This window comes from Canis lupus, chromosome 31 (assembly GCF_011100685.1).
Source record: "Canis lupus familiaris isolate Mischka breed German Shepherd chromosome 31, alternate assembly UU_Cfam_GSD_1.0, whole genome shotgun sequence".
Classification (NCBI taxonomy): domain Eukaryota; kingdom Metazoa; phylum Chordata; class Mammalia; order Carnivora; family Canidae; genus Canis; species Canis lupus.
This window is the reverse complement of record NC_049252.1, coordinates 36756635-36775725: the sequence shown is the minus strand read 5'-3', so window position 1 is coordinate 36775725 and position 19091 is coordinate 36756635. Positions and strand designations below refer to the sequence as shown.

Genomic DNA, 19091 nt, shown 5'->3' with positions numbered 1-19091 from the left:
CCACACTGGTGCTACGTCGCTAAAGAGAGTTCCAGGCGCCTGGTGCGTCGAGAAGTGAAACATGTCGGGGCACCGGGCCCGCCAACCCCCACCACGTCCTCCCTGAGACCTGCAGGGACGAGCAGTGGCAGCCGCCTTGGAGCTCAGACGTCGGGCATGTCCCCGGGCCTTGGCTTCCCGGCTGCTCGCTTCTTGACGCCTGCTTTTCAGGCCCGTGTAGACAGGGAAGTGGTGGGGAAGTGTCCCGGGTGACGTGAGGGCTCTGAGGCCCACCCTGGTTTCAGATCCAGGTGTCAGGGTTCTCCTGTCCCTCCAGAGGCAGGGCTCTGTGCTGGCTGCGTTCTCGTGCCCGTGGGGGTAGCCAGTCCCCACGCAGCTGATTCAGGCAACGCCTGGGAAGGTCCCTGTGGGCGCAGGGCTCACCTGCTCTAACAAACTGCAACACCTGAGAGACGCAGGCTCGCCCAAGCACCACCCGCCAGCCCCCGAGCAGCTGCCGTGTGTCCCAGGCTCCAACTGGGACGACAGTGGAAGTGTGACAGTGGGACGACGACTGTGGCGACAGCATTTCCCACGCACCTTCTTGCCGCTGTCGTGGGCTCCACGGCTCTCCTGAAATAGTACCTGGACTTCTCAAGGTGGCTTTTGGGTCTTTTCCAGGTGTGTGTGCAAAAGGCAAGGGTAAATCATTCTTTCCAACACAGGATCCTTTATTTGAACTTTTCCTTGACAGTTTGTGAAGGACGGGCCCAGCCTCCCTCCAGGGCATGCGAGTGGTCAGTGCTCCTTGGATCTGGAAGGGGATAAAGGAGCAGCTGGTGACACAGCCAGCAAGGGTCACAGGACAGACACGGAGTCTGCCGAACGCACACACCCTCCCAGGGCCAGCCTCTCACCCTTCCACTGGGGTCTTCCGAAGCCACCCGGCCCACCCCGCAGCCCTGGGGGACTGAGGAGGGAAGACAGGAGCGCAAGCAGGGCGCCCGGCTGGCTCTGGGGCTATTTTTGTTCTGACAAAGCTGCAGCTCAAAGACCACAAGGAAGGCAATTTCCCTGACGCTGGTCTCAGGTTCTGAGGAGGGTTATCACGATCGCAGGCGCATTGAGGCATTTATTAGGAGCAATGAGTGTGACCGAGATGTGCAAGGTCAGGGGCAGCGGGTGGGTTTTCTGTCCTCTGTCGGGTTAGGAAAGGCCAGGTGTGGAAGGCAGGTGAGCAGGGCAGCATTAGAGCTGCCCTCTGACATGGTGCGGGGGGCACTTACAGAACTTGGTCCCCGGTCGCTGACCCCGGGCAGCTCAGCTCCTTGTGAATGAGGCGGATCAGGAACTGCACCCAAAACGAAGAGGAGAGGCCGTTACTGTCGGCAGGGAGCCCGCGTCGGGCGAACCGGCGGCGCCCTCGGAAGCCCAGCTGCCACGTGGGGAGCAGGGGGGCTCCTTCTGGACATAAAGGGCTCAGAGGCCCACAGGGCAGCAGGAGCCTGAGGCTCGGGCCCCTGGGTGGGGCTGAGGGCCTGTGAGTCCCGCTGAGGCCGCGCGTCTAGAGGTAAGGCCATTAAGACAGATTTCAGCCTAAAACCTTCCGGATCAAGATAGCCTTGAAATGAAATGAGTCCGATCATAAAATATCCAGATTGGAAACAGAGAGTAAAGACAAGGTGGCCCACGATCACGGAGACACTGGGTGGGGGTACTGGAGAGCCGCACGCCGGACTCTGAAAGCCAGGGGACCACCTCCTGGGCCCGGCACTCGGAGGCTGACCAGGCTGTCTTTGGAGCAGCCGAGTTTCATCTGGAAGCTTCTGGGGGAGCACTTGGCTCCACCGGGACCTTTGCTCGCAGCCCCCGCAGCCGCTGTGGGGGTAACCCAGGGACAGCTCTGCCTCACCTGCCACCTTTCCCTCGAGCTCCTTTACACGCTCACGGGGCCGAGTCCGTCTAGAGTCAGACCAGCGACAAAGCGCCCCTCCGGGTAGCTGGTTTGCGGCTGTGGATCTGGTCTTTCTGCAGGTGGACGCCAGCCCCACAGGAGGCTCCCTTACGAGGCAGCAGGTGCCCTCAGGCCCAGGAGGGCCTAGTGGGCTGACAGAGGCCCAGCACAGGTTAAAACCCACACAGCCCCACAGGACCCAGCCTCAGGCCAGAGCTCGAGGAGACGGGGACATGCATCGTCCTCGCGCTCAAGTTTCAAGGAGGAGCCCAGGATGCCCTCTTAGACGGAGTTCAGGCTAGAGAGAACAGGTGTGTCCCCCACAGAGAAGTGCGGTCGGCTGCTGTGCTCCGTCCTGTGCGCGTACAGTTAGGGGAAACGGGGAACGTGTCAGGTGCTAAGTACGGGGCTGGCGGCGACAGTGACACTTCTGCTGAGCAAGCTGACCCTGGAGTCTGAGCCTCCGGCCCACTAGCATCAGGCTGCTCGGCCGGAGCTGGCAGCTGAGCGATACACATGCCACCAAGTGCCACGTGTGAAGGGTTAGCAGGAGGAGCCCAGGGTTCTGCTAAGCAGATCACAGGAGGGAAGGGGGAGAAAGTGACCAGTGTTTTGCGTGGCATGAAATACACTGCAGTAGCGACGAACCTGCAGATCAAAGGTCGTATGCCAGTGTGTGACCACGTGCTGTGTCTGCAGGCGGGACCAGCCACCCGGCGCCCCCGAGACACGGGTCCGCAGGGGTAAGCCTACGCATGTGACGGCATGGCCACCAGGCGCTGGTCATGCTCCACGGACAGTCCCGCAGGTGCCTGGGTCTGACCCCACAGGTGACCCGCCCGAGTTGTTGGGGTTCCCAGTCTGACTTGGGAGGTGCAACTGGTCTCTGACCAGCAGACAGAAGAGGTATGTCTGGTGTTTGTGCCGCTCCCGACTCCTCCCTGGGTGCGGGACGGCCCCTCTCCTGACACTTCTTCGTCTGGGTCTCTCTCACCTAACCCCGACAGCCGGTTGTTATTCTCCTGCCAGGTATTTTCACATTCCCTTTCTGCCCTTCCTGAACTGTGACGTGTCACGTGTGCTGTCCACTCTGCGAGCCCTGCAGCTGGCGGCCCGGCGCAGGCCGTTCACAGACCCGTTTGGACGTGTACACCCACCTGGGTTCCGCCCGCACAGCCCTGCTTTTCATTCCCGCAAACTGTCAGCTATTTTGTCATCAACCGAGCCCCATCCCATCTCCAGACCCCTCCACCCAGGGGCTCCAGGCAGATCCATTGGGTCTGTCCCGTCCTTGGTCTCTCTCTAATGCTGCCCACCACCCGCCTCTCTGTGCCGCTCCCTGGGGCTTCCTGCTGTCCCCATGAACTCCGTTCCTTCTCTGACATCTTCTGTAGCATCACGTATGCTCATTTTACGTCTATCTGATCCTGTCTTCTTGGACCAACGTGCCAGTGCTGCCTAATAAGCTGCCCACTGGAGCCCTTGAGGGTCCTGGTGTCCAGCTCCCCCTGGTGCAGGCCCGACACCCCACCTCCTCTCCCCGGGGGGCCCAACCCCTGGACCCTCCATTTCTGAGACTGACGACTCGCCCAGCTGCTCCAGCCAGAGCCTTAGCACTTATTTATGCTGCCTGGGTTTGGGGCCTGTGGCTACCCTCCCTTTCCTCAGGGTTGGCTGGGCTTTTAAAAGGAAGCGTGGTACATTTTCCCTGGCATTGGTGAGGGAGAGTTTCCAGTCTCTGAACAGCCCTACGGATGGAAGTCTCCTTGCCACTTAGGTCAAGTGATGTGGGGACTTAACTAAAACCCTAGAACAAATCCTCTGAGGAACAGCCTATGAGTTTCTGTATGAAACGGGGAGCTGTAACAGCCCCAAAATGAAAATACGGGACTTTCATTGGCTCGACAGAGCTGATATTTCCAAACCCTGAAGTCATTCTCCTTGGGTGTTTTCTGGTGAAGCAAGAGGAGGTGCCTGGCCCCAGGTCGGGGTCTCTGTGCACACCAGCCACTCTCAGGTATGCGCTGCATGCCTCTGGCTTGTGCCTGCTCTTTCTGTCCTGCAGCACCCCTGGGTCTTAGTGCAGCTGCCTAGAGAGTTGGGGCTGCCAACAGAAGCACCAGGTACCTGCACCCATCGCCTCTGCTCCTTCTTTCTCATCCCTCTGGGTGCTGGGAGTTGGCAACTTCCCCAGGGGGCTGCTGGATGCAGGAGAAGTGCTGGGGCGACAGGGATCACCTGGTAGGTGGTGGGTTTCAGCTTGCTGTCTCCCCCAGTCCCCTCGATAATCCTGTCTTGGGAGCTGTTGTCATGCCCATTTAACCAACGTGGAGCTGCAGAACAGAGTGGGTGGACGCACACCCACCCACAGACGACGCACAGGGCTGGGGTCCCACGCGAGGGCGCCCCTTGCTCTGTGTGTCGCTACCATGCTGCCTGAAGCTGCAGAGCCACGGTCGGGCCTGCGTCTGCTCTGACGTTTGTTCAGACAACGTTTTGTTCAGACCACAAAGAGGAATCATGAGCGCTCAGGGCAGTCAGGCTCTGCCGCAGGCCAAGCCTCCCTGAGGACCGCGGGTCCCCGGGAGGCAGCACCACCAGTGTTCGGACAACAACCAAGGAGACTTACCAGTAAGGCACAGGCGTCAGCAAACATCAGCATGTAGAACACGTTGTTCCATCCAGACGGGGACAGGAGCCCGGCCAGCAGGGGGCCCAGGGCTGCTCCTGAAAGGGGCAAAGGGACACATGTGAGCTGTGTGAGGAAGACTCTGGAAGGTGGCTGACTGGAGTACCCAGGCCCCACTGAGTACAGACCGGTGCTTAAGGTTAAAGAAACACACTGACACCACAAAAACCCAGGCTGCTGGGGGTGGAAAGCTCACAAATACCCAGTACCGTGCGGGCGTGGCTGGGAAACCTCTTTCTGGAAGCAAATCTAGAAATATGTTCTGACCTTAAAACATTCATCCTTCTGATCCAACAATACCAATTAAAGACTTTATTAAAGAAATCAATCTAATGCACAACCTTAGATATGATTATGTTACGAAACGTACACTTGGTAAAACATGAGTAAGGCTTGTAGGTGCTGATACTGCATCGGTGCTAACGCCCTCGTTCTGATAATCAGGTGCTGTGGTTGCACCGCGGGATCCTTTGTCTTTACGGAACACTCACTGAATACACAGTTCCTGGTGAAGGGGCAGAATTTGCCCCTAAGTGGTTTGGGGGAAAAATATGCACATACACTTTTCTTACGTGTATGTGTAACGTGTTACAAGTATGTGTGTGTGCGCACGAAAAAAGATGATGTGTAGGATATATGAATCTCCTGTTCTATTTGTGCAACTTTCCTGTAAGTCTAAAATTATGTCAAAATGATTTTTGAGACCCTATCAAGATGAAAGAAAGCAAATATTCTTCAAAATGCCCAAAGATCTCCAAGAATGTGGCAGCAGTTTGGGTATTTATTGTCCTAAGAGTGACAGTGAAAGATTATGGCCCGTGCATAGGATGGGTCGTCGTTTCGGCATGGTAAGAAGTATGAAGAATTTACACCCACTTATCCTGACACTTAACCCTGAGAGGTAGGAGTTCTGGGGTCTTTGCCACTTTGTACGTACTAATGTGGTCCCAAGTGTTTACAAGGAGCCCTTACTACTTTTACACCTGAGAAGTGCTTGCGTGTGTTTTAAGTCTCAGAGGAGCTCCCAGATGCACACGGTACACTGCTCACGTGTGCTTATCTGGGCACATCCCAGCACCACAGAATGGGCCACAAATGAATTTAACAACTTATAAGCCCACAAAGAGAAGGGCAGATGGGAGAAGGACCATTCTTGGGAGGATGGACTTTCAAGGGCACAACAAGGGCACGGGCTCCAGTCTTCTTGCTCAGAGAGAGACAGCCAGAGGACTCCTTGTTCACAGGCAGGCCTGTCCACGCACATGAGGCAAGGGGGTGGGGGTGGAAGGAGAGGGAAGGTGGGCAGCAGGTGAGAATTTTTTATGATGAACCATTAGGTCTGTCCCTCCACTCTCTTGATTCCAGGTTTCTCCTCCTCAACATCACTCCAGGGACCCCCCCCACCTCCGGCCACCAATGCTCACAGGACAGCAGCCCCTCAGCCTGGAAATTGTGAACCAGAGGCACTGGGCTCGGGGATCCGGGTGGAGATGAGGCAGCAACTGAGTCAGGGGATGGAGGGAAGGCCACCACTTCCACCAAGCAGGTGCCCACCCTCCCACGTGATGGCTGGTATGCTGGTGTGAGGCTCACACCCCAGCAGGCATTGAGGGGGGTTTCCTCCTCCAGATTCCAGGTGGATCCCACAACTGAGAAGACCAGTGTGGACACGCCATCCCACGCAGAAAGGGTTTCTAATAAGTGCTTGGTGGCTCATTCTTAAATACGAATCTGTGAAGGGCTGGCCACATTTATCTGTGTCTGAGGAAAGCCGCACAGAAGCGGGGAGGAGGGGAAACCACAGGAAATAAACAAACCAGGGAGGAGAAAATACTCAGGAAATTGTAACACCTTTGGAGAACTGTTAGAAAATTAAGTTGAACCATATGATATTCTCACATTTACACCCAAAAACCAGTATCACCAATTTCACGATTCAATCTAACACAAGGTGTACCCAAGAAATAAGGACGGGATGCACCAGGCTTTTCCTCTCCCACAACACCCTGTGCTCGCTCTTCCTTTCCAGCCAGGCCCCACAGAATGGCTCCTGCAAAGAAGAGTGGCAAGGAGGGCCGTCATTGAGGCAGTGACCAGAGAACACACCATCAATGTTCACAAGTGCATCCATGGAACGGTTTCAGGAAGTGTGCCCCCTGTGCCCCCAGGCACTCAAAGAGATCCAGAAATTCGCCACGAAGGAGAGGTGAGCCCCACATGTGCACACTGACACCAGGCTCAACTAAGCTGTCTGAAACAAAGGGATAAGGAATGTTCCATACTGTATCCACATGCGGTTGTCCAGAAAATGTAACATGGATGAAGACTCTCCAAGCAAGCTCTCTACATTGGTTACCTACGTTGCTGTCACCACTTTCAAAAATCAACAGTTAGTCTGGAGGAGAACTAACTGCTGATTGTCAAATAACGGCACAAAATTGCAAAATAAAAATACCCAAAACAAAACAAAAACAAAAACCCCACAAAAAGTGTGATGTACTACGGGGGCAGAAAAACACTAATGTGTGAGAACCAAAGTGAAGGTTGGAAAGTAAAGTCAAGAATATCTCTGAGAAAGCAGAGAAAAGAGAAAAAGACAGTAAAGAAGGGAAAAAGAAAAAAAAAATGGAAGGATTAACCTAGAAAGGTTAACAGATATCTGACTAATCAGTTTTCCAGGAATTAAAACCAGGCAGCAGGAGGGGAGCCTCGTCAAAGAAAACACAGAGCACAATTCTGCAGAGAGGAAGGGCATGTGTCTCCGGGTGGGGTGGGCCCCCCGGGCTCTGGGCACAGAGGATGAAGAAGGCGCCCAGGGGTTCCCGGGGGAAGCAGGCGGAGCGCAGAAATGAAGGCTGGGAGAGGGCGACAATGGCCTTCTCAACGGAGACCATGGAAGCTACAAGACACTGGAATCCTGAGGAAAAAGGACTTTCAGCCTGGGATTCGTATCCGCAAGTTAGAGCAGGATCCAGACCTCGAAGACTCCCAGCCCCCAAGCTCCACCTCCCATGAGCTACTACTCAGGAAGCCACTGGAAGTCTCCTCCACCTAAGAGGAGCAGACACGGAGCTAGAAGATGGGTCCTATGTGGGCACATGGTGGAAGGGGTCGCAGGATTTGGGGGAAGAGGCTCTGGGATGAGGTGCGGGAGCAATGGGGCCAGGGAGTCCCTCACTGCTGACGGTTGTAAGGGGGTGACGGGAAACAAAGGAGCAAGCATGACAGCAAAAAGTGTATTTCTTGGCTCAGAGTGAGCACAGCTAACACCACGCGAGGCACTGACTGAGGAGGATGAGGAAGGGGAGCGGGGCACAAGCGCCGAGCCCCAGCCTCCTTCCTAGGAGGACGGCAGACAGTGTCAGGCCGGGGACTGAGGCTTGTCGACTCGTATGCAAGTCAGACCAGAGGGAACAGCCGACGTGACTGCTTCCAGAACGAGGACTGACATTTTACATAATTAGCTCGCAGGGCTACCTGGTCTCGAAAGTTACATCACGTTTTACTTTGATAAAATGAAAATTAGCTGGAAAGAACTCAGGGCTCTATGTAGCTGCTCCGTGTAGGACATACAGACACCACAAGCCTCGCGTCCCACAGGGAGGGGACTCCAAGCACCCTGGGAACGCACCTAACAGGTGGACCGTGTCACTGGAACTGCATGGCCCTGGTGAGCTGCAAGACGACACTGGCTTGTTTACTACGAGCTGAGCTTTGCCTGCGTCAAAACCAGAATTTACGACACCGAGCAAACGAGTCCAGGTGAACACTCCGTGGGCAAGGTATTTGCGGACCGCTGTGCATTTCAGCTCGAGCCTTCTTCTGTCCAGCGTGGGCAGCACGTACAGGAGAGAAATGGCAGAGGGGCAGCCTGCTCCATCGCCGCTGCTTCCGGGGGCCCGCGGGCGGGGGGCTGGCAAAGCTGCAGGTGCCCCGTGGCCAGCGCGCTGAAGGTCAGTGGCCAGGTTGGAGGTGGTTCCCCTCTGCCGCCCTTCGTGGGGGGACGGTGCTCAGAGCTGTGCCTTGGTTCCTACTGGCGGCTCAGACGCGTTCTCCATCCTCAGCTGGGCACCTCCGCTCCCTCTTGTTTTTTTCGAAGAATATCAGGAAAGATGTGGTTTTCCACCTAACTCAATCGCCCTCCTTGTAAACCGTCACCCTCTGCTATCAAACAGCTCTCGGGGCTGCTGCAGAGGTGCAAGTGAGCTTAAAGAAACGGCTTCATGGTGGCAGTTGGGCTGATGTCCTCTGGGGACAGAAGGTGGTTCAAAGTCACAGATCTCCTGAGAACTGAGCTCCGCCCAGAAGCGTCCTGACTTCCGCCCGCATGTGCCCCAGCCGTGCTACGTGACGGGAGCTGTGCTGCCTCGTACACACCTGCCTCGGGCCCAGCACCACCTCCCTTTCTCTGGACGCGTCCCCAGCCCCTAAGAGGTGGCCCAGGAGGGGAATGTCTCACTTTAAACATTAGAGAGTGGCTTCTAACACTGCCCCCCAAATTCAAAGTCACCCCCAATCCAAAGATGGTGCAAAAGAGGCTCAGGCCTGGCCCCCTTAGAACGGTGACCTTGCCTAGTGCATTTTAGAACAAGCGGCACCTGTCACACGAAGTAAGCTGGGAGCCCTTGGGAACGGCAGCCAGGGCGTGATGGGGCTCCTGTGACCCAGAGGTGGGCGGTCCTATCCCAGCGAGGTGTGGGGAGCTGTGTGAGCTGCGGGGAGCCCAGGCCCCTCTGAGCTGGCCCTTCCCTGTGAACTCAGCAGCCTGGACAGAGGCAGCCTGGCCCCGGCTGCCATCCTGGGGGTCCGAGCAGTCAGGCATTTCGGTTCACACTCCTCTACTGAGTGAGCGCTATGTTCCAGGTGCTTCTCCATGCTGGGATGTCAGCAGAGCACAGAGCAGAGACTCCTGACCTGCAGCAGCTTCTGTTCAGGTCCACGTAGCAGACACGCAGAACATGCTGTGGAGACGAGACACCAGGGAAGAGGCACCTGGAGTGTGGGTGACGTGGGTCCACCTTCCAGACAGCCGAGAGTTCTCATGGAGAGGGTGGTGTGATACCTGAGCCAAGACTCCAAGGGCCAGGCAGGAGGTTCCCCGAGGGGCGCTCCTCGGGCCCAGGACACAGCCCGTGCAAGGGCCCTGCACAGGCACACACTGGTATTTGTGAGCAGCAGCAGGGAGGCCACGTGGCTCTGGAGAGCGGCGGGAAGGACTTCAGATTCTGCATCAGTAAGACAACAGTGGGCGTCCAGGAGTGGACGGTGGCGGTCTCTATCCTGCTAGCACACAGGGCCACGGGCACCACCGAGAGAAACCTCAGCTTCTCACAGTGCTGCAGGACAGCCCCAGGTGCCAGGCTCAGGGGGAACTGTGTTCTTACGGAGCCGCCTGAGTCTGGTAAGGGCTTAGTTCTACAGCTATGACGTTGTCCCACATGCCCAGGTAGCCCTCCCCACCTGGCTTGCCCTCTCTCACCGTCGCCCTGCTGAGGGAGCCTGGGGCAGCAGGTGACCTGGGCTGCAGCTCAACATCCTCCCGGGCAGCCGTGGGCGCCACACCAGCCAACCTCCTGAGCCTCAGCTTCCCACGTCCGGAGAGGGACCAGAATAGGATCACAGGAGCCGGGTGCAGGGCAGGGGCCCTGGCGGGAGCGGTCACAGGGACGTGCTCCTTGCACGAAGGCTCAAGTAAGGTCAAGAATGTTGCCCTCAGCCTTCTAACTTGCCAGTAAGAACACGCTTGTCACTGTATCAGTTCCCATCTGCCTGTCTCTGAGTGAAGGACTTGCTTATTGTGCCACTTTTCTTTCCTCCAGAATATGCTACTGAATGCGCTTCAAGAACGCTAACGAGGGGTGCCTGGGTGGCTCAGTCGGTTAAGCCTCTGACTCCTGGTTTCAGCTCCGGTCATGATCTCATGGGTCCTGGGATCGAGCTCCCATCGGGCTCCCTGCTCAGTGGGAGACTACTTCCCCTCTCTGTCCCTCTCCCTGTTAGTGCTTTCTCTCAAAAATAAATAAATAAATAAATCCCCCCCCCCCCCCATGAGCCTCTTAAAAAAAAAAGGAACCATAATGAGGCTGATAACACCTGAATCTTGTATGCCTGGGGACCTATCAGTGTTCCTGCCCTTTGTGTTTGGTTAAGATCCTGTCCATCTTGAAATGGGAGTGATAAACAGGGGACCAGCGGCCCATGGGCCGAGAGGTAGCTTAGGTGAAAGCCCGAGCACGCGTTCTTTCACACAGAGGCAGAGTATTACCAACGAGTCCCGTCTGTCCTTCCTCTGGAGCCATCCGACCAGCGGACAGACGCCTACGTGGCCACTTCCCCCAGATGTGCGCATGCTTTCCATCTGCTCATATTTTACAAAGCCCAGCCAATCCCTTATTTATAAATTTATAAAAAAAACTTATTTATAAACTTTATTCGTCTTATAAATACGCTGTTCATCTGTTTGTGAATGGGGACTGAACTTTTTGAATATTGAAACCGATCTGAATATTGTATTTTGGAATCATGTTTTTCTACCTGAAATCTTAAAAATATGGTTGATGAAAATTCTATAATGTACTGGAAATGTTATGGTTGCATCACGGTGAGCCGGTGTTCTGCTACGCAGCGTCTAGCCCCTCCACTGAACGTGGGGATGCTGTCCTCACCCTCCCACCCGTGGCCCTCACTCTTTGGCTGCACATATGAGCTCTCCTGTGGTCTGCACATGTCATGGTTCGGTCTCAGAAAAGATTAGGTTTTCACAGTAACAACATCTAGCACTTCTTTTCACATTAAGTAATCTAAACTTGTCAGTAACAATTACCTGAACTCTGTGGCAAGTACATTAATCAAATTGCTCTTAACTGGTTTTTATAATAACTTATTAATATAAATTAGCAACTCCACTGAAATACTAACTGAACCCCAAATAATTATGAATACTATATTTTTCTATTAGTAAAAACTATTAGTATTATTAAGCACATGTAAGTACCGTATTCATGATGTGAGTTTTCCATTTTGTCAAGTTAGATTTCACATATTTATTATGTATGAAGATTAAATTTTGAATTAAGTCCCGTTTGTAAAATTAACTAAGAAAAGGGAGTTTCTGTAAGTCTTCGTTACATTTTCCTTCCCTGTGTCTGTAGAGAACTGTCACATGGCAGCTGCTCTTTCTTCTGAACTCTGCCATTTTTAAGACTCTGATGCCCAAATCCTGTATCAACCTTTGTGTTTTTAAGTTGCAGTGTTGAATTCATTTGTGGACAAAAAAGATATTATAATTATATGATTATACACCATCCAACTAAAAGTAATCTTTGAAAGATTCAACAAAAATCTTTTTTTTTAATTTCCTTATTATTTATTTGTTTATTTTCATTATTTATTTTTAAAGTAAGCTTTACGCCCAACACGGAGCTTGAACCCACAACCCTGAGATCGAGAGTTGCTCTACTAAGCCAGCCAGGTGCTCCAATAATCTTTTTTTTTTTTCTTTTTTTTTTTTTTAGAATAAGCATTATAACAATACTGTAGAGTGTTTCAATGCAGGAAAAAAAAAAAAGACCAGTCAGTGCTGTATTACCAAAGCAACTGAAATCCTTGACATCTGTAAATGAGGATGTGACAATGTGGTTTCCCTTTGACCACAATTAACCTCTTAGAGCTAAAAATATCCACTCACCTACAGAGCCAGTCCCGTCAATGATGGCAGTCACAGTGGCGAGGGCGTGGGAGTTCCCCTTGAGACTTTTGTGTGTGCCCTAGAAGAGAGCAAAGAGCAAACGTGAGCAAAGAGCAAACCTCTTGCACCATCAGTGAGAAACAAGCCTGCGCCTCCTTACAGCAATTTACTCGAATAACTTGGCAAAGCAATTCAAAGCATGGGGTGTTTTCCATCCGAAAAATTAAACTCTGCTCCATTCCAAACTTACTTTGGAAAGATACACAAAGTTTAAGGGTTTTCAACAGTAAGAAATCATCAGAAATATCTGTCCAAACATATTCTGCTTTAAAGAACTCTCAGAATGTTCCCTTAAGCAAATATTTACTCACAGCACACCACACTAGCCAATGTGGAAGATAAAGACACAGATGACACTCGTCCCTGTCCCTGAGCCGTGCCAGCATCAACGCCCACTTCCACATTCCCGTGAGGGGCTTTCCGTGACAACATGCCAGATGGCTCTGCAGTACCCGAAAACCAGTTCACGGCAAATGCCAGGGACGATGGGGAAGAGGGCAGGCCCCAAGGGGCTGATGTGAGGGTCACCAAGTCCTAAATGACAACCCATCAGGAGCTCTGGTTCTCAAAAAGCAATACATGTAAGCTTGAGAGAAAGCAGCACACACTGAGGACAATAAAAGAAAACAATTAACGGGAGATACAGTGCTTGGAAGCCTAAAACTACACAAATAAACCCAGGCCTGTAGCAACAGATGCTCGTGTGTGTGTACACAGAAGTATACAAAATAAAGCACACACACAAAGTGATAATCACCCGTAAGCCACATTTTCTGGAGTCTCTGTTGTCTGATCCCACGGGGCAGATTAGGGGTCTGGTGTGGGGCCTTCTAGAATTTTCTGTGCCTCGTGCAAACAGGAGTGTGGGGACTCCCTCAGCACAAACGGGGGGCCCGCTGCTGGAGGTCTGCGGCCCGGTGGACTCCCCGGCACCCCTCCCTCTGCTCCTCTCTGCTGACCTGTCAGGGCAGGGCCTCTGGCCGTCTTGGGCGTGAAAAGGCCTGGGTGCTGAGGACAGTGCACTGAGCCGCTGGGCAGGTGCCCTGCCCTGAGAGGAGGGGTATAAGGGGTAGGGGGCAGGTGCGGGGCCCACCGTGGTGTGGGGTCCGTAGCCACACGGGCTGGCCGTGGTTTCCCAGCAGGAGAATGAGCGAGTGGTTGGAGAATTCTGGGTCTGGTTCTGGGAGGACTCTAGAGAGGTGCAGGAGGGAAGCCATGTCCCTGCAGGCCAGGAAAGTTCCAGGGGCCTCAGGAGCCCGTCGGGGAGGCCGGACCAGAGGCCTGAGGAGGTGGCCACCCTGCCTACGAGACTACAAGCCACCTCTGGGGGACTGCTTATGAATTTAAACAAGCTTTTAATTTTAGAGTAATCCTGGGTGCACAGACGCGCCCTGCACCCACCTTCCCTGGGTCGCAGCGGATGCTGCTGGCTCTATCTGCCACAATTAAGGCCCAGCATGGATGTGCTAGGATTACCTATCACGTGGGTTCTTATCTAACGTCTACTTTGGTCTCTTTCTGTCCAGGACACCACACGATGTGCGGCCATCACATCCCCTTGGGCTCCCCCTGGCTGTGACAGTCCTCATACGTCCCCAGTTTCTGATGATGCCAAAGCCTGGAGTGGGATGTCCCCACGCTGGGATGTGTGGGATGCTCTGCTCATGATGACACTGGGCTGGGGGTCTGGGAGGGAGGCCACAGGTGACGTGCCATCTCCGTGGGACATGTCCTGGGTGCATGCTGTCACACGCACTGCCACTGTCGGCGCTGACCTTGGTTCCCTAGCGGGGGTGTCTATCAGGTCTCTCCTGCAGACCTTGAGAGACCTCTCCCCTTGAGAGGAAGTCGCTGTGTGCAGCCCACACCTAAGGAGAGTGAGGTGTGTTCCCTTCTCCGAGGATAGAGTACCCACAGAAATTCTTTTATGGAGGGGATTTGTATCTTTTCTCCCATTTATTTAGGGAAAAGACTTTTTAAAGAGGATTTTGTATCTTGGAGCCTGGTTCCCTATAGACAGTGGCATCTGATGACTGTGTCAACTGACCCTCGTGTCAGGTGGATGCGGGTGGCCCTGCCTCCAAGGGGTCCAAGGCCACCTTGTCAGCAGCCCCTTCCTCCGGGAAGAGTGGGTCAGTGGTCCCCGTGGACCCCAAGGCCGACCAGCAGGGGGCCAGGCACAGAGGGTGGCAGCTAGAGGGTAGAGCCGACCCCACTGGGGCTCAGATCTGGGCCTCCAGGGCGGGCTTGGGGGTGCACGTTCACCAGCCCCTGGGGTTAGGCAAGGGTAGCACCGCAGGCTGGCTTCTGACCTGGGGCCTCACATGAGCCCCCTCCCCTGGGCTCGGCACCATCGTGGATGAATGGAGGGGGCAGCGCCGCTCTGCACTGGCTTCAGAAGACTCTTAAAAAAGCATGGCTATCAGTCATAGGCAGAAAGCTGCTTCTACATAGACACGTTTTTTTTTTTTTTTTTTTTTTTAATTTATGATAGTCTCACAGAGAGAGAGAGAGAGAGAGAGGCAGAGACATAGGCAGAGGGAGAAGCAGGCTCCATGCACCAGGAGCCCGATGTGGGATTCGATCCCGGGTCTCCAGGATCGCGCCCTGGGCCAAAGGCAGGCGCCAAACCGCTGCGCCACCCAGGGATCCCCCATAGACACCGTTTTACTAAGAGTGACCACCTCTGTCGAGAACGGCAGAGATGACCTGCGCCTGCCTTGGCTCGGTGCTGAGACGGGTGGCCACTCACCAGGTCGGCGGAGACGGCGGTCGTGATCAGGGCGTACGGCCCGCTGACCAGGGCCCCGCTGAGCAGCAGCATGGCTGTGGGAACCAGAAACCAGAAGGACAGATTTAGTAGTAAACAGTGGCCTCTGGGAGAGCCCCTGAGGCCTCAGCCACTCGTAGGGGAGCAGCCTGGTGCCACGCATGGGTGAGGAGTGGTGACCGCTGGGCCACGCGTGGTGAGCATCTTCCTTTAAACCTGCCTGGGTATGTGTGGAAGTCCTGTCACACTCCCCCGAAGGCTCTGGACGGGTCTGGAGGACCTGGTACTACTCCCATTTCCTTGACCCTCAATGGGCGGCAGCTGTCGACGCCCCAGGAACGAGCGGAACCACGGTGTCCCGAGCTTGGACGTGCCCTGGGGGTGCCAGTGCTCCCTGCCATCATGCCGGCTGTGTGCTAACACCAGCCACAGCCTTCTCTGCCACAGGGAGGGCTCTCTCAGTGCCCGCTGGTGGCAGCCCCCGTGGGGAACCCGGAGACCCAGCCCAGCTCCCGAGGACAGAACACGCTGATTTCTGAAACGCGTGTTTCTACACCGTCCTTCAGGCTCACTCTCCTAACCTAGCCTCTGGTTCACTCTGTGCAGAAGCTTCTGGACCCACGGGTCACAGGAAACCCCATGGTGCTCGCATCAGCAACCTGCCTTCTGGATAACTTCTAACGGGATCCCACACAGCCTGCTTCCTTCCCAATCGGCGCTGCCAGCTTGTTAAGACAGAAACAATATTTACCAAGTGTCAGAGCCATAATCGGATAGTGCTGCTTGCAGGACGTTAAAAATAGCCCTCCAGTGTCATGCAACTGCTCTCAGAATGGCAGCTGACGGATGCCAGCTGGGAGTCCGTCCCCTGCCCGGCCTGTCCTCACCCGCCAAGGGTGCGGGACTCGGGCTGCTGCGGCCCTGCCCGCTGCCTGCCGGGGGCACATGGCTCCTCTGAGGGCCTCCTCCCGGCCCCGGGGCAGGTGGCTTGTGCTCTCAGACCTGCGGATGGGCAGGTCTCACTGCGGGCGCAGGCGTCCCACCAGGGGAGGGACACGGGACTATTTTAGCCATGCCATATGCTCAGTGACACCAGCCAAGTGCCTCTGTGTTGATGTTTTACTTTGTTTCATCAAGCTGTGTAGACGAGCACCGAGTATGGAAGAAGGAAGGCCTCATGGACTCACCGATAGTGGCTTCTAGGCCCATTTTGCTGATGGTGGAGAATATGTAGAGCTGCCACGGGTGTAAAAAGAGAACTGGTTACTCCAGGAAGCTGAAGACTGCCCAGGAGGCTGTCCTTCTGAGAAGCCAGGCCGGGGGTTCTCAGGCAGCCAACCCGAGAGTGAAGATGCCCTGGAGTCCCCAGCCTCCTGCCCCCCATGCAGGTTCTGGTGGCACCTCCCACTCTCTGGGGGGTGGACGGCTGATGGATGGGGCTGGGGGTGGGGCGGCTCTCCCCGGGCTCACTCTGAACAGCCGTCCCCCTCCCTGAACAGATGTAGCTGCTCAAGGAGGTCCTGCGCTGGGGCCACACTGACGCTTCTTCAGCAAAGGTTCTATGAGGGTCTTTGTTGGGCTGCGTCCCAGGCTCCAGGGTGCCTGGCAGCTAGGCCTGTTCTGGGGACACAGCCCAGCAGGGTGGCAGACGGGCAGGTGCTTACGATGGGAGATGATGAGTAACTGCATTAGTCCCATTATTATCGTTACTGTTACACAGCACTGAGTGGGAAACCCTCACATTCACTCCGTGAGGGGGCACTACTGGCGCCCTCGTTTCTCTGATGAGGAAACAGGCCCAGAGAGAGAAGGTCACCCGCCCAAGGACATGTGCCATCAAATGCATGAAAAGCTGGAGTACACAGCGCCACAGTGGGCAGGGTCAGCACGGCCTGGGGAGGTCGGGCATCCTAAAGGCTGAGCAGGGCCTGTATGGGGAGGACAGGGATAGAGCACCTCACAGGGAGCCAGGGATGAGTGAAGAGGTGGCTCATCAACATGCTGAGGCCATGGGAGGTGTCCAGGGGAGTGGGCTGGGAAGGCCCGGAGGGGTTTGGAGGGGTTTGGAGGCTATGGCCAGCATCCAGAAACCATGAGCCATGAACGTGGCTGAGTTCGGGCCAGATATGACCGTGTTTGCTGGTGGGGAGGGTGGCTGCTTCTGGAGACTCGGGGCCCACACAGGGCAGGGGTGCGGCAGGGGCTGGGCTCACCGTCGGGGCCGCCAGCAGCAGCATCAGGCCGCAGGTGGAGGCCCTTTTTTCCAGTCGGTCTGAGATCACACCTGCCAGGATCCCACCTGCAATGCAGAGGGGCGAGTCCAGGGCTGCCTGGGTGCCCAGGGCAAGAGCCCATCCAGAGAAAGCAGACTACACAAGACAGCAGCAAGAAGAGAACCCTCTTCTCCACATCCCTGTCCACGTTCACCATGAGCAGGAGGCGCCTCAGTGAACCAGCCTCATGGGGCTGTAGTCAGAGGTGGGTGACCCGGGGGCATATCCCAGTGAGACAGCAGGGCAAGTCGTGGGTCTGGTTCTAGGCTGGCCCCGAAGCCAAGCCCCTTCACTGCTGGGGCTCTGACATCTGCAGCCTACCCTGAGGCAGGTCCCTGCTTCCAGAGGAACACTGGTTCCAGGTGAGTCAGAGCCGGGACAGGGGACGGTGCCCCGGAGTGACGGCCATATATCCACTCGGGGGATGCAACATTTTGGGGAAACGCGTCCCTCTCAACAGTAAGGCAGCTGAGAGAGAACACAGGCCCAGGTGCACACCTACCCTTGGCAGTTTCCGTCTAAGTACCACAGGGAGGGAGGGACTCACCGAAGATCCCGCCCACGTCAAACAGGGTGGAGAGCTCCCCGGCTTGCCTGGCGTCAAGGTGATCTAACAAAACGACAAGTATCCCTGTGAGCAAGTCGCAGCCACGTAAGACCACACGTGGCACTCTTTTGTTTCCTAAGCATGGCTTACACGGAGGAGCAGCTGAGTCGACTCCACAGTTCACTATGTAGGTGGACGCGCAGAAAAGACGAAAGCCAAACACTCTTTAGCAAGAAATGAGGATTTGCCTGTCTCAGCCTAATTACCATCCCTCTGGTTCAGTGTCCCCCAGGGGTAGCTGTAGGTTGGGCACAGCACAGAAGGTGCTGGTGCAAAGAACTGCCTGGTGCAAAGGGGCTCTGGCACCACGGGAGTGCCACAGGACCCTGAGGTCCTCAATCTGGAAGGGACTGCGCCTCCTCGTACGGCAGAGGAGGAAGCCACGCTGGGCTCTGCGGGGGATTCAGCTTGGCCGGCACAGGAGAAGCGGGCTTCGGGGAGCATCTGGGACCACCGGTCAAATCCAGCCTTTCCTGGTGTCCTCAGTGGCACATTTTTTTGTTTTAATCACTGAGACTGGAAAAGCCAGCAATTCATGACTAGAGTCCTAAAAATGTCACCCCTTCTGCAATCACAGGGAACAGAAGAAAAAAGAAGGTATGATGCTTGTCTACACTTCATGTGGCTTGCCTGCCCTAATGGAGTCACTCGACAGGGAGCAGCTCCTTACTGCCCCCCTCTGTCCCACAGACTCTGCACCCCTAAGGTCAGGGGGCTCCCCTTACTGCCTCAACTGCTGTCCCTATGAAACTCAGCCTTCTTGCCTCAGGCTTATGGCCACCTCTGCTTGTCCTTACCACCACTGGGAACATGCGGTGTCGGGGCCCAGGGCAGGCTGCCCCAAGACAGGCCACTTTGGCATAAGGATTATCTTGAGTGAAGGAGTGCCTGGGTGGTTGTCAGCTATGCATCCGACTCTTGATTTAGGTTCAGGTCATGATCTCAGGGTTGTGAGATCGAGTCCTGTGTCAGGGTCTGCACTTGGTGCAGAGTCTGCTGGAGAGTCTCTCCCCTCTCCCTGCTCACGCTCTCTTTCCATAGAAGCTTCTTGTTGCCTCACTGTCTTTGGAAT

The 19091-nt window shown here is 55.2% G+C and overlaps 1 protein-coding gene across 5 annotated transcripts in view; it reads right to left on the bottom strand.

The window, feature by feature from the left end:
• Positions 1-251: 251 nt before the first annotated feature.
• Positions 252-19091, bottom strand: part of SLC37A1 (solute carrier family 37 member 1) — a 75302-nt gene continuing 56462 nt past the window's right edge. For all 5 annotated transcript variants that reach the window (XM_038581566.1, XM_038581568.1, XM_038581567.1 and 2 more), the window contains exons 13-20: positions 17960-18022; positions 17353-17438; positions 16327-16375; positions 15122-15195; positions 12310-12388; positions 4563-4660; positions 1266-1330; positions 252-793 (exon numbers count right to left, since the gene is read on the bottom strand). In XM_038581566.1, the coding sequence (XP_038437494.1) occupies positions 778-793; positions 1266-1330; positions 4563-4660; positions 12310-12388; positions 15122-15195; positions 16327-16375; positions 17353-17438; positions 17960-18022 (530 nt within the window). In that variant the 3' untranslated portion in view covers positions 252-777. The remainder of the gene's footprint in view (positions 794-1265; positions 1331-4562; positions 4661-12309; positions 12389-15121; positions 15196-16326; positions 16376-17352; positions 17439-17959; positions 18023-19091) is intronic.